The sequence below is a fragment of the Rattus norvegicus genome, chromosome 3, assembly GCF_036323735.1.
Source record: "Rattus norvegicus strain BN/NHsdMcwi chromosome 3, GRCr8, whole genome shotgun sequence".
NCBI lineage: Eukaryota > Metazoa > Chordata > Mammalia > Rodentia > Muridae > Rattus > Rattus norvegicus.
In genome coordinates this window covers 95,537,809-95,553,218 of record NC_086021.1, presented here as the reverse complement: position 1 = coordinate 95,553,218, position 15,410 = coordinate 95,537,809, and the positions used below count along the sequence as shown (strand labels likewise).

General features: G+C 34.3%; 1 protein-coding gene and 1 pseudogene across 1 annotated transcript; one reads left to right on the top strand and one right to left on the bottom strand.

The window, feature by feature from the left end:
• Positions 1 to 1,738: 1,738 nt before the first annotated feature.
• Positions 1,739 to 2,674, top strand: Or4c117b (olfactory receptor family 4 subfamily C member 117B). The gene has a single exon (NM_001000631.1). The coding sequence runs from the start codon at positions 1,739 to 1,741 to the stop codon at positions 2,672 to 2,674; it is 936 nt and encodes a 311-aa protein (NP_001000631.1).
• Positions 7,411 to 8,262, bottom strand: Or4c128-ps1 (olfactory receptor family 4 subfamily C member 128, pseudogene 1; annotated as a pseudogene).

Below are 15,410 nucleotides of genomic sequence, written 5' to 3'. Positions count from 1 at the left end.
AATATTTTTCCCATTCTCAGCATTGCTTATTTGTTTATAGTTTTGTCTTGGGTTGAGGCCCATGATATTTTTTCCTTCTCCATTAGCATGTCCATTAGTGTAATCCTTGTTCAGATCTTGTTTCAGTAGCCATGTCAATGAGACATCTCGGGTGTAGCTTCTCTGATTTTATTTGGATATAAATTTGACAGAAAACTTCACTTCTATCATATCTTAAAATTTTTTGTCCCCTTAGGCCTACTCAAAAAGAGAGAAGTCATGACAGATACCAGAAACAAACCAACTATATAGGGCTAGTGAAGTAATTAATCTTGGAGGAGAATCCACAACCAGCACTCTCCTAACTACATTCTTAATATTTTTCCTGCTATCCATAATTGAGTATAGAAATGTCTTCCTGCAATAGACAAAGACCTTTGCAGAAAACCATAGATATACCGTGAGGCTGACATTATCCAGTGAAAACTAACTGAGAGCTGGAATATTTACCCAGATGGTTCATGGAGATTTCTGTGGGTAAAATATCTGTCATTAAAAATGAACCATTTCTTCCCAATATTTATACTGATAATTACCATAAGTAATATTTTGGTATGTTGAAGTTTAATGTTATTGGAGAATTGGCAAGTAAGCTGTTTATAAACATGTTTTATAGAAAGCTTATGTGAATTATAAACCATACATTTCAAAGGATTACATTTTCTGAGAAAGGTTGTATTGTATAAACATCTGGCAAATAATTGAGTCTCAAGAGTCTAAATTATATTCAACAAATATTGTTTCTTCATCAGCTATATGTTGCTATTAGTTTTCTCATCACTGCTTCTGATTCTTGATCATTTTCTCTCTTGTCTTTATCAAGATAAGTCATTAATACACGAACCACATGATAAGATTCTCTAAGCTTTTTGGAGAGTGGGAGATAGCAACTATTCTGAAGTTCTCATTGAGAAAAAAAATCTCCAATTCCATGTTTCTGATGCCCTCTTTGGAGAATTTATATGCATTCAAGCCATTATCTCAAAAAAAAAATCCCAAGGCTAATTGTCTTTTTTTAAACCTCAACCTGTTTAGTTGTAACTTTAGTATAATAAAATAAAATTAATTACATTGTCTCATATCGTTGACTAGAAAACTGAGTCCTAATAATACTTATCTTTGTTAACTTGTATTGATAATTTTTACACTAATTTTATTTAATTGTCATGGAAACATAATTTAAAAATTCTGCTCATTTTAAAAATGCTGAATTAAATGTGAATTTTCAACAGTTACAACCCATATGTCTTGAAAAGTGCTCAGTATTTCTCACAGAGTTCCCTGTTCCAGGATGAATAAGTGCTATTATGGTTTGAAGACCTAAACAATTTTATCTTGTAGCCAGGATTTTCAAATGCACACAAAGTACCTTTTGCCTCTTTAGATAGAGATAGTGTGTGAATTAGTTATCGCAAACTACTTATAACAAAGTTGGCAAACATGACTGGTAATCTTGACTTTTTGATAATATCTAGAATATGGTTTGAAAATGCTCTTTGCTGTTTCAACCCTAAAATTCTCTATAGATTGCTAAGAAAACAGTGTTTCTCTTCTATCATACGGAGTTGTTTAAATCTCCAATATTAAAAATGTAGCTGGTTAAAGTTATAATAATTCTGTTGTCAATTATAATAGTCTTTTTTCTCATTAATGCAGATTTTCTTGAACATATTTTTCATTTACCTTCTTTTTGAGAACCATGCAGAATCAGAGCTTTGTCAATGAGTTCATACTGTTGGGGCTTTCTCAGAACCCAAAAGTTGAGAAAATACTATTTGTTGTTTTTTTATTGGTCTATATTGCAACTATCGTGGGCAACATAATAATTCTGGTGACCATCATCTACAACCCTGCACTGCTGGGCTCCCCTATGTATTTCTTCTTGATATTCTTGTCCTTACTGGATGCATGTACTTCTTCTACTGTCACCCCCAAGATGATTGTAGACTTCTTCTATGAGAGGAAGACCATCTCCTTTGAATGTTGCATCACACAATTGTTTACCAGCCACTTCTTTGCAGGAGTTGAGGTGATTATCTTGACATCTATGGCCTATGACCGCTATGTGGCCATTTGCAAGCCTCTTCACTACTCTTCAATCATGACCCGGAGGCTCTGTGGCACTCTCGTAGGGGTGGCCTGGACAGGAGGATTCTTACATTCTATCACACAAGTTATCTTTACGTTGCAGCTACCATTCTGTGGACCCAATTTTATTGATCATTTCTCATGTGACTTGTTCCCATTACTGCAGCTTGCCTGCACTGACACACACATTTTTGTCATTTTGGTGTTTGCTAACAGTGGCTCTTTCTGCATCATTATCTTCTCTTTGTTGATTGTCTCCTATGGTGTCATCCTCTTCTCTCTAAGAGGTCACAGCTCAGAAGGACGAAGGAAAGCTCTCTCAACCTGTGGATCCCACATTACTGTTATGATTTTGTTCTTTGTCCCATGCATGCTAATATATGCACGGCCTTCATCTGCCTTTTCCTTTGAGAAAAACACACTTATATTTGCCTCTGTCCTGACACCATTGCTCAATCCTATGGTTTACACTTTCAGAAATAAAGAAATGAAGAATGCCATCAGGAAAATGTGTAGGAAATTGATCGTGGTTTCTAATACATTTTAAAATATTACTTTCCATGCTGGGGAGAAGGAGCAGTGTGGAAGAGAACTCTATACAAGCATTAGGTCCTTAGTTCCAGATCCCATGTCAGAAGCCAGGTGGTAGGAAGTTTACTTACTATATAAATAGGATGTCCTATGTGCCAGCACCCATGCCTGGAACCATATCTGAATCCAGGTACAGCAGAGTAGCTTTAACACAGTGCTAATGAAGAGGAAGTTGGTGCATTACAAAGGCTCAAGGGATTGCTCATTTGGTAGAGAAACAGTGTTCAAGGTCCAGTGATAACTTTTCCCAAAGAATTTAGTTATAGTATATACCCTTTATAGTGTAAAGCCTTTTCCTTTCTCTATATTCATGTACACAGGCATAAAACCTTCTACCAAAGATGTATACACATATATTTATACTATCCATACATAGACACAAACCAGAACAAATAGAAAAGTTCACTTGGAAAATAATGTAAAAATTAAGCAGTCATCATTTTGTTAAATAAACACTGTGATTATTCACTATACAGAAAAGAATGACATTATTTAATATAACGTATATTAATTGACTAATAAATATCATCATATGAAAATTAAAGCCTGTTTGCTTTTATGTTCATGTAAATGTAATGGTATATTAGAATAGGCTCAAGTATTAAAATGGCAACCCTTCCTTAACTCTATGTTTTATTTTTTAAATTGTTGAAGGGGTAGGAGAGAGCACGTGGAAATTAAAATCACTTATTATTCCATAGAACCTTGATTCAATTTTCTACACCCACAAGGTAGGTTTTAACTGTTTGTACACTCTGATTTCAGGGATCTACCATTCTTTTCTGACTTCTAAATGCAGCAGTCAGCCATATGCTGCACAAACATACATGGAAGTAAAATAGTCATATATATATATATATATATATATATATATATATATATATATATATATATATATGAGTGTGTGTGTGTGTGTGTGTGTGTGTGTGTGTGTGTGTGTGCCACATTCATAGGTGACTAAGACCTTTGATAATTTTTCTCTATCCATACACTGAATCAAAGTACCTTTTTGGACTATGAAAACTAGTCAACGGAGAGAAATCAATAGAACATACTGAAAAAAATGAAAGTAATAGAAAAACCAAGTAGCATAAACTACAAATCCTATATTTCTCTGAACTCTGCCATCTATGACTTATAAGCATTTGTGAGACAGTGATCTGGGGTTTCTTTGTAGCTCCACGTCTCTAGTTCTACTGTCTATTTCACAACACCTGTTCTCCTAATTTGTTTGTACCCCTTACATGGATATTTATTTTTCTCTCATTTCCCATGGTCTGACAAATTTAGCTCCCTGGTGTCTCTGTTATAGCTATGTCTTTACTTGCAAATTTTTAAGCAGTGGCTTATTATGGATTCTTTGTAAGGATACCAGCACTTTCATACTTTGAAAAACTTTGAAAAACCTGGAAAGTGAAACAAACATCCAAGACAGTTTGTCTGAAATAATAAAATTAATATTAATAAAACCTTATAACTTCTTGTTATACCTTCAAATTTTAGATTTTGCCAAAGAAAACATTTCCGGGTTTCAGATCTTGTTTTCATGGCCTTCAGTTAGGTGGAATATTTTGGTTCAATAGGACTGAATGACTTAGAGCCTGAATAACAGTGGCTTTGCACTGATGTTACACATAATACCACAGCACCTTTTTTCTGATATTCATTAAATCTTGGTTTAATTTTTCACATTACAAGTGGTAGGTTGCAGGTAATTCTGCTAGTCCCATCCCAGGGACGTAGAAACAGCTTACTTCATCACCTGCCACTATTACCTGGTTCTACCAAGTGCCAGCAGTATTTAAGAATAAGAACTCAACAGAGTAAACTATATTGTAGCATCTGGAGCATGAGGTGTATCATCTATTCCCTTCCTCTTCACATCTGTAGCCAATAGGCTCCAGTCTCTGAAAGCAGATAGGTAGAAAATGTCCTATGATTTTGACATTTATAATACCTCAGGTTTCCACTATATCCTAGATATCTCCTTTGCAGCTTCAAGTAGTCTCCTTCTGTGAGTCCTCATAGGAGCTTCAGCCATGACATACTTGGTTTAATTTAAACTCCTCACCAAAACTAAGCAACAGCTCTTCAAACCCTCTCCCACCATCTTAAATCTTTCATTCCTACAAGACCAACACCACAAAGACAGTACTGCAAATTCTTCCTCTAGCTGAGGATGGCAATATAGCCTGACACTCTGATTACAGTCTTGTCTTCTATGTATTAACCCCAGGGAATCCATTTTCTAGAAGTTTCTTCCAAGGAGATAAATTTTCTCTGCTTCTCCTGCGTTATTCTCAGAGACTGTTTTATCCTTTTGGATAAGGTCACATTTCACAAGTTGGATTCTTAGAGAGGTTGGCTGTGGTCCTGGGATCATATTTTCTATTATTATTATAGTGCACCTTAAAGTGCTTCTCTTTGTGATAGACATCTTTTTCAACACATACCTTGTCTTCTGAGATTATGTTTCTAAAATTTTTCCCCCATAAAAAGTACTTCATTCATTGTGTATGTGTATAAGTACCCATATTTTTGCTCACTTTCATTGTAGACCTGGCCAAGTGCAATTTAAAAAGTAATAAAAGGGCTAATTCATACACTGAATATTCTGTTGTCCTGAAGTGTCTTCTCACCAAATAATTAAACTGTTTTCTTCCACTTCAGCCAGGTTCTCAGGTTGGTTCAGAGACAAAATGACACTCTTCAGCCAAATACCATCTAAGTGGCTTCTTGTATATTTTCTTTTAGATTCCTGTGTTGACTCTGAAATCTCATGATAAAACCTTTCATTGTCTATTTTTTTCCATATTCTTATGTTCTAAGCTCATACCAGAGTGGTACATGAAACACTATCTCTGGCATGCTAGAGCGTTTTTAGCTTAACATGCCAAGATCTTTGAATTAAAGCCACAAATCAGTTTTAAAGGCCACAAATCAGAAATCTATGATTATGTTTATTACAACAAAAACCTCACTCCTCATACTAATTTTTTATCAGTCATGATATTCATTGCTCCAACAGAATTGCCAACACAGCAATCTAATGAAGGAAAAGTATGTTGGCTTACACAGTTCCATAGGGCAGTCCATGATGATTGGTAAATATGACATCAGGAGGGTGAGGCATTTTATGACATCACATTAATAATATGGAAGCAGATCAATGAATATCTATGCTTTGCTACCTTTCTCATTTTGTATAGAATTCATGATATAAACCAAGAGAATACTCCCATTTATCTGGTGGATCTTCCCACATAATGAAATTATTCCACAGAGCCCTCACAGATGTTTCTAGTGGCTAGCCTAATCAGGAAAATTCTTCTCATTTGTGCCTGAAGGCTAGTCTACTAGGCATTTGTTGATCATGTGAGGATGACTATCAGAACTATGTGTCACCAAGTTCACCATATTTATTTGTTGTGTTGCATTGGCTTAACTAAGTCATGAAGCACGTTATTGAATAAGAGTGATAAAAGTGTGTACCAATCAATTATTCTTGATTTTACTGTGGGTGTTAAATTTTTCTCCTCTTTAAGAAAATACATCTTAAGAATTCGTAAGTCCTCTAATCCTTTTGGTAACTTTCACTCTCAGAAGCCCAAGTGTGCCTGAAACTTGCAGCAATCTTTCCACAAAAGCCTATCAGATAGTTGAATTAAAGAAGAAGAGTCTATGTAGTTTGAATCATAATATAACAACTGAAAATATATACTGCAAATGTCAAAGGATGTTAATTTCTTCCATTTATTCGCACAATGATTTAAAACATGTTTATACAAGACAACTAAGCACTTAGTCCGTCCAGGTCTTGACAGAAAACATGAAATCGCACATTAAACCCTTCCAGAAGAGAACAGATCAAACTATTCTGTTCTTTATATTTTTAAATATTTATTGATATTCATTTTGTATCGATTCGAAATCATAGGACATGAAAATTTTAAATGATTCTTGAAAGTATGAGGAATGATAGGACACAAAAGCACCATAATTTCAATAGTCTACAAATTCAAAATACAAAAGATATATTACTTCTACATAAATTTTACATTTTTGTCTGGACAGAAATATTGCCTGATATAACTATACACCGTAACTTTTGACATTCAGTAAATAAATGTGAACCATCCATCAGACACTAACAATTTCTCTATCCTACCTATGGAAACAGAATTTATTGGGATTCTGGGTGTTTATGAGGTAACCTCTGGATTCTATAGGTGCAGCACTTATCAGGAAGGTCTAGGAAGTAAGATTATTTAGGAATAGGAAGGCTATGTGTGCTCTGGAGGCAGCGGGACAATATGGCAATGCTACAACGAGATCCAGGAAAAGCCACGATGCCTACGTGTTGATGCAAAGATATGCTTACACAGTGGGTCAGACACTGAAGGGTATAGAATACATATGGAAGGAGCAGTGCCTAACTAATGGGCAACAGAGTAATTCCAATATAATCTGGGTATGGGTTAGTAAGAGTGAGTCTAGCTGATGGTATGAGAAAGGTTATCTTAAGCAGCTTAAAAGCATAGACTATTGCTATTATAATGATATCTAAACTTTACTTCGTTGTACTGGAATCAGAAATGTCCCTCGAGATGGAAATGCATATCAAGATCCAAGCTTAGGCTCTCATGCAGGTATAGCAAGATTTATTACAAATTTAGCCATTTCCCTGGCTCCATAAATTAAATACTTTAATGCTTATGAGAATTCACAATTATGTCATGCATATATTAATATGCAAGGGACAAAGAACAGAAGCACAACTGTAATGTTGGATCTACAGGTAGAGAGTGTTTTATGCCGCCCTTCAGAACTCTGTGCTCTCAGAGAGAACAAGATAACACCATAGGAAACAAGCAAAATAGAGAAGATTATGATGCAGATAGAACCACTGTTGGCAAACGCTAAAATGACAAAAATGTTGTGTGTTGGTGCAGGCCAGCTTCAGTAATGGAAACAAGTCAAATACAAAATGATCAATAACATTGGGTCCACAGAAGGGCAGCTGGAAAATGAAGATAATGTGTATGATAGAATGCAAGAGACCTCCTGCAGGATGCTACTCCCATTAGGATAACACAGAGCCTCTGAGTCATGTTGGAAGAGTAGTGCAAGGGCTTGCCAATAGCCATATAGCAGTCATAGGCCATGGCTGACAGGACAATCACTTCCACCTCTATGAAAAAGTGGACAGCAAACAGTTGTATGATGCAACAGTCAAAGGAAATGGTCTTCCTGTCATAGAAGAAGTCTTTAATCTTTTTGGGTGTGATTACAGAAGAAACACAGGCATCCAGTAAGGATAGGAAAGACAAAAAGAAGTACATGGGGGAGCCAAAAAGTGCAGGACTACATAGAATTTTACCACAGTTACTGTGTAGCCCACAACAGTTGCAAGGTAGATCAACCAAAAAAAAAAAAAAAAAACCAAACAAACAAACAGAAAAAAACAAATAGTATTTTTTCAACTCTTGGGTTCTGTGAAAGTCCCAGCAGTATGAACTCAGTGAGAAAGCTATGGTTTTGCATGCTTCTTCAAAAATCATGCAAAGAAAATGTGCTCATGAAAATAGTTTGAAAAATGCTGTATGTGTTGTCACATATGTACCATGAGATGAACTGCCAACGTCAACTCTTCCTTCAGAACACAAACAAGAAGACCAGTTCTGGCAGTGAAGGTGGAGGATTCACAAGTGTTTCTTCCTTCATGCCATACTCAACCTTATTTAAGAATAAAAGGAAAAGGAAGGAGCCAAATATCACTCCCTAACTACAACTGAAGTTTAATGGGTGTTCCCTGAGAGGTCATCTACCTGTGAGATTTACTCTTAGTTTCCAGGGGTGTGGACAATATCTGACTCCAAGAGTATCCCAGACATAACCTTATGAACTTTTCTGCTCACTTGAGGGTGTGTAATAATTTCATTACCACAAAAGATTTTAAAAATAAAACTGATTATAGGACAGCAAAGATGAAGAATTTAATAAGTTGAAGAGAAAAAATAAAATGAAAATGAAATGTTTATTCATAGATGCATTAAATATATTCTATAAGATATATTTAAGGTACCATAAAATGGTAGATTTTATTTGTAGTAATTATTTTAATCAAAATACTTAAAATCGAACATTATTACACCCATAAAATCAAACTACAATTTGAAGCTTGAAGATTAGTCACAAGATTCACCAAAAGTAGATCCAATGAGCTAACAGTCCATCTTATAATAATCATTTTTATTGTATTGTCACCTTGTCATGAATGACTATACCATGGATTCATACTTTCCCACTTGTAACACACTTTGATATAAAGTCCATACTGTCAAGTAGGGGCCAATTCATTTTCTCCATAATTCTCATGTATTTTTTGACTTACCTTTCTCTGAGAGTACTGCACTTCAGGATTCTAGATCTGTTTCTGATCTAATTCAGAGGTCCATCACAGCAGAGACTATGATCACCAATCCATTACAAGAGCAATGACCAGTGTGGTAGAACTCCCTGGCTCTACCATTCATATCATGTCCTATTTCCTTTCCATTCACAGTTATAGACCCAATTTATCCACATTTAGTAGAGTATCTTTGCTATCATATAAAATCATCAGAGGAATGAGAATATTTATCACTAGAAAATGCTGATTTAAAATGTATAAATGTATGCCAAAAGAATACTGTTATTATGAATGAAGAAATCCTATTTCAAAATGTCCATGTCTTTAATTCTGTGAATACATCTTAATTCTTACCTGAGAGGGTTATCTTTCAGTAAATAATATTCCTGTGTGGTGTGTGTGTGTGTGTGTGTGTGTGTGTGTGTGTGTGTGACTAAGCAAGTTCCTTTCTATGACTCTCTAGGAAGGCTGTTCTTTTCACATTCTTTATCATTTTGATTTCTTCTCAACAGTGCTTTTTAATTTCCCTAAATGTATATACTTTACTTCCTTTACTAGTTCTACAGTGTAAGGAAAATATTTTTCACATTTCTCTTAATGTATTTCTCAAGCTGTCTTTGATGTCTTGGTGATGCATTTCATTTTAAGAGCAAGATGAAGCCACAAGTACCAGCACTGAAGCAGTTCATAACTTTAACTATTTAGATTTCCTGATCAGCTCTGAGGTTAAACCTAATGCTTATAAGAAATTAAGTGGAAATAGTTAAACCAGAAGACTTCATTGTGGGACTTTTCACAATCTCTATTAGTGGCATCCCCTGTAACATGTTAGGTGCATTTATGGAAATAGAACACTTTGAATTTACTATCAGTACATCTGTGAGACAGGAGGGCACTTCGGTTCATCACACCCCTGTGCCACACATTTATCACACAAGTTCAAAGCTTTCAATCCAATCATCAAATGCAGTTATCTCAGCTCCATGGGCAGCTGATCAGTTATCTGATGTGAAGGATCCTTCTTACATTTCCTCATGTACTATCTATTAACTTATACCATTGATCACAGGATCATTATTAAGGAAAGAATCTATGTACATGAGTTTAAGTTTCTTTTTCAAAAACAAATAGTTATGGTGCAAATACACCCTGATTGTATTCAGTTCACCTCACTGTCCACAATGCCCAATTATTAAATCATTATATCAGGGGTTGGGGATTTAGCTCAGTGGTAGAGTGCTTGCCTAGCAAGCTCAAGGCCTTGCGTTTGGTCCCCAGCTCCGAAAAAAAGAAAAAGAAAAAAATTAAATCATTATATCACAAATTAAAACTCATTTCTGAAAATTTATAATATACCTGCTGTACCTCACCAAATATCACTTCTGTGAAATATTTGAAGATATCCATCCTTTCTGGTCAGTCTTGACAAAGATTCTCTCCTTGTTTCCATCCATTCCTTCCACATTTGAGGAGATCGGAGGGCAGCTCTGACAGTGAGGGTGGAGGATGTCATCTCTGCTTCTCAAGGGCTCAGTTCATCATGGTTGTTCAATGAAACATAAACTCCCCCCTCACTGCACCAGAAATTTGAAGAAGTTTCCCTGAGACATCCTGAACCTAAGAGATGAATTTTTAGTCTCCTAAGGTTTGTAAAATACCCCCTCCCACGTGAAATACCAAGATACAGTTCTATGCAATTTTTTTTAATTTCTTATATCTAGAAACTTACATTTTCCCAGTCTTATCTCCAATAAGTAAAGATTCACAAAGGAAAAAATACAGGAATATCCACACTTCTGAGGGTCTAGCTCTCCCCCCACCCCCACGGAAATTGGGTGCAGGGAGCTGTTTGATCAGTTCAGTTCAGACCTGGCCACAGATTTGCAGCTCCTGCAGCTTGACTGCGCCTACATTCCTGTGTTCAGAGGCACTATGCAGTTTCCTCTTGGGCCAGGGATGTGGGCAAATGTGGGCGGAAGTGACAGTCTGTCCTGCCCTGCAGTCTCAGGATTGCCTGCACTTCAGGGTATTCAGCTCTCTCTACCACAGGATTTGGGAGCATGGAGCTGTGAGCAGCCTTACTTCTTACTAAGGAGCTATTGACATTTAAATGTAGAGAGGGTAGTATTTTCTTCAGATTTGTAGATGTAGTTGAGTTTTTCATGGTTTATCAATTAACCACATACCTGTGCTCATATAGGCAACTCTAATTAAATTCAGTAGCTAAACAAATGACATGAATATAAGAAAGGGAGTGATAAAAAGGGTTTCTGGTTAATGAGGATGAGGAGAAGAAATTATTATAATTAGTCAGCATGATTATAGTACACTGTATGTATTCATAAAATTGTCAAAATCATGTAAATGATAAAATATTCATAGATAAAATGATGATCTATGAATGTGCATATCTCAGCTAGTTATACATATAATGCTTTTTCTAAGCAAACAAATGCTGATAATATTTTCCAAATCTATCTATATTTTTCTTATATATTCATTAATAGATGTAATTTACAGAAACATTTTGTCTAAATTCTACACATGCACTGCATGCCCTCTACTGTAAAATAGTGTATTTATTTATTAAGATGATGCCATATGAAAGCATTTGAACCCTCCCCAAATTAAATAAAAACACAGCATGATTTTGTGTAGACAAAGAACTATAAATAAACAATTAAGTGAACAGATATACAAATGGTGTGTAGGATTCTATTGGGACCAGAAATTTTATAAATCCTGAGGGAAATAATATTTTGTTTCACAGACTCATGATGTCTGCAGAAACCTCTTTAAATTGCAGAAGCAGTCTAAAAGGAATTTTGGATTCTTCAGTTTTGTTTGGTTTGCCACGATGATGAATAGAGCACTCGAGTAATGGAGACAGCATCCTTCTCCTCACTGCAGGAGCTGCTCTCCTGGAAACAAACTGATAATCTTGACTACCACTGAGTGGATATTTATTTGACTACAGATAACAAAGGATGTCTATCTTCAAATTTTTCCCAAAATTGATACATGGTGAGGCTTATAAAGCACATTATTTCACTTTCAGAGATGATGTTCAAATTGTGGTAAAGCTTTAACATTTAATATAATCATGATCTATTCATTACATATTCTTGAGAGTAGCAAAAATCCTGGTGCTCATATTACTTTTTTTACCTAGATTGTATGACCAATGTCAGTGTTTCTGAGGAGACTAAAATGACACACAGGGAGATTATAGAAAAGTACTTCACAATGAATACTTGCTAAAGTGATCACAGGGCTCAAATAATGGTTATCCTAGTACAAATTCCCTCCCTTCCTTCTATTATTTTACTCTTTCCTCTTTCCTCCTGTCCAAGAATATACTTTAAATGTTTCGTCTTCAAGTTGGAACCAAACAACTCAGAAATATGATACAAGTTTTACTTTTATCTGTTCAAAACTTTTGTTTTTCTAAATAATTTTGATTTATGTCTTCATAGACTCAAAAATATTACATTTATATTTAAAGCTGGTATAATTTGAGGTTGTTTAAAGAATTCAGGTATTGACACATGGTAATTAAAATAAAAATGCTTTTATATATTTTATAGTTATCGATAGCAAATAAACAGGCTGTTTTCACAAATACAGACCTAACATGTAACACAGAAGAGGACACTAATGCTCAAAAAGTGTGACTTACATCACAGAGTGATTTCTTTTGATTTAATCTGGTCTACTTTATTTCTCCTAATCTTTAGTTTCCAATTCAGACAGGTTGAAGAAACGTGCTTGAAACTCTGAACTGCTTCAGTGCTAGTATCTTTCTCTTTGAATGTAAACTCCATCACCAAGTTGTCATCCATTAAATAAGACATTTAAAAAAAAGAAGAGAATCCTTTTGTTCTCATTTCAGAAACTCTATGACAAGACAAATTGAGACATTTTGGGAAATCTGGAGAACAACAGTTGGGAGAGGGAAAAAGAAACTAATTTGAAGAAGTCTTTTCCACAGAATCTTAGAAAGGAGTTTTCATAGCCATAAATACTGAAAATAGGACTGTTAAATTAAAACTATGATGGTCTTTTGGAGTTTAATGTATAGAACAATTTTAAGTGAGATTATAATTTCCTGTTATTTGTAAGACATTATTTACTTGTATGCAATGTACTTTAAAGCAATTGCTTATATTGATACCATGCTACTCTGCCCTCTGACAACTTCGAGTATTATATCACAGTTAACAAAGGCATCCTATTTGCAGGTAAATTATTGCTATAAATAACTTTTTAGTAAAGTAAAGAGTTAGTGGACAATGCACATGGTAATGGGAGCATCTTCCCAAGGTTATGCATGACTCAAGGTCACTGCTCAGGAGATGTTTCAGTGCACACAGTTTTTTCTGTGAGAACTCTGAGCCGGATAAGGAATAGTTCTATAATTTTTAAATTCATGGGTGTTTGATCAAAGAATATTTAAAGAGAAATATAGAGACACTGAACTGATTCCTATATGAGAAAACAGCCTTTAAATCAAAGGCACTAAGAATAGGAATGAGTTGAACTCATCAGAAGACCATTCATGAAAAGATGATAACGAATCAAAATAGTTCACATGAGGTGCTATGTTAAGTGGGCTTGTTGCTTCCACCTTTTGGTAACCAGGTGAATGATCTGCAAGTCACATGCTGTTTTCAGAAATTTAAATGCAATTTGATTCTGTGGGTTTTTATCTCAGTGTTTAATTTTAAGTAACTTGCCAAAATAAAAACACGTCAGTTACAAATAATTTATATGTTTATTTGTATGCTATAAAATATATTTCAAACATTATAAATGAACCTTTACCTTCTTTCTGCTTAACAGAAAGTTAAAGTATTTCACTGCTGATATATTCATATTATTAGCTTTATTTATATAAGTGTCATATGATAGTAAGTTGTAATGGTCATATATATATATATCATACCCTTTATGAATGAGTTAGATATTTCTCATTTTTCAATATTTTAGATTCTATATTATATTCTGTTGTAAATTTCCGTCATCTTATTTTATTTTTAGGATACGTTTTGGAGCTAGAGTGCTACCTCAATACATTTAACATACTTAGACTTCTGCAATGATTGTTTAAACTGTGCTCTGAATGCATTGCATGACTGAAGAAGTTTCATTTTAATTGAAACATTTTAAAATGTAATCATAAAGGATTTTTTCTTTTGACTTATTCTACTTATTATCACGGTTTAGATGTGCAGACATTGTTCAAATAACATGGGCCTCACTATTCAACAGTTCCTTTTGAAATATTGTTTACAGAATATGATGATAGAAACTATGGATTTGGCTGAATGTACTAGCATAAGTTTAAAATTCCAGAATATGGAGGTAAAGGCAGAAATACCAAGAGTTCAATGTCATGCTATCCTATATGGTGAGTATGAATCTATTCTAAGCTACATTAAATTTTGTCAACTCACACTAAAATAAAATCAACCACTTGCTTTTCATGGACCCGATGGCCTGAGGTATGTTAGTCCATTCTATTATAAAATCAATATTTTACATAAATGTGTTTTGTTACGCACTGTACAATGTATTTTTATTTATTTTTGAAAATTTAATTCTCTTAAACAATATTTTATCAGCATATCTACCCTCTTACCCTCTTCCACAAGTCTCTCCTAGCAGAAAAAAATAAGAAAACATTTTCTGTTTAATAATTATTTACTCTAAAATTAGATTAAGAAAAACAAAATGGAAGCAGATATTCCTGAATATCACTGGCATAGATTGACTTGGTAATACCACACTGATTCACTGAGAATGCATTTGACAAGATAATAAAGAACATATATAAAATCATATACATGATTTTAGTTTCAAAATAATTAAGAACATTTGTAGACATTTATTATATATAAATATATTTTTTTAGTTCCAAAATTTGCAGATTAATTTTCCAATGTTATCCTTGTTTAATAATTCAATTTAGGTTACTGCTTATGTTTTGGTCAGTTATCTTCTACATTATATAAAATCATAACCTTCTAATCAAAAATTATTAGAATGTAGTCCCAATTATTGATATTTTAACACAAATTTTAGAATTTACCTTGCTATAAAAATGATTATATTGCTTTGTTTGGTGTAACTGGACTATAGAAAAAGAGTATACATAGAGTTTGGTTTCCTTGGATCCACGCACTCATATTGTTTTTCTTTGGCCAACAAGGTTATCTGAAACAGAACTGTTAGTGTTTTTGAAGGCCTTAATACATTAACATTGATTGTTAAGAACATT

Bases quoted from the DNA above. Each gene is read 5' to 3' on its own strand.
- Or4c117b (NM_001000631.1), top strand. From the start codon at position 1,739: ATGCAGAATCAGAGCTTTGTCAATGAGTTCATACTGTTGGGGCTTTCT.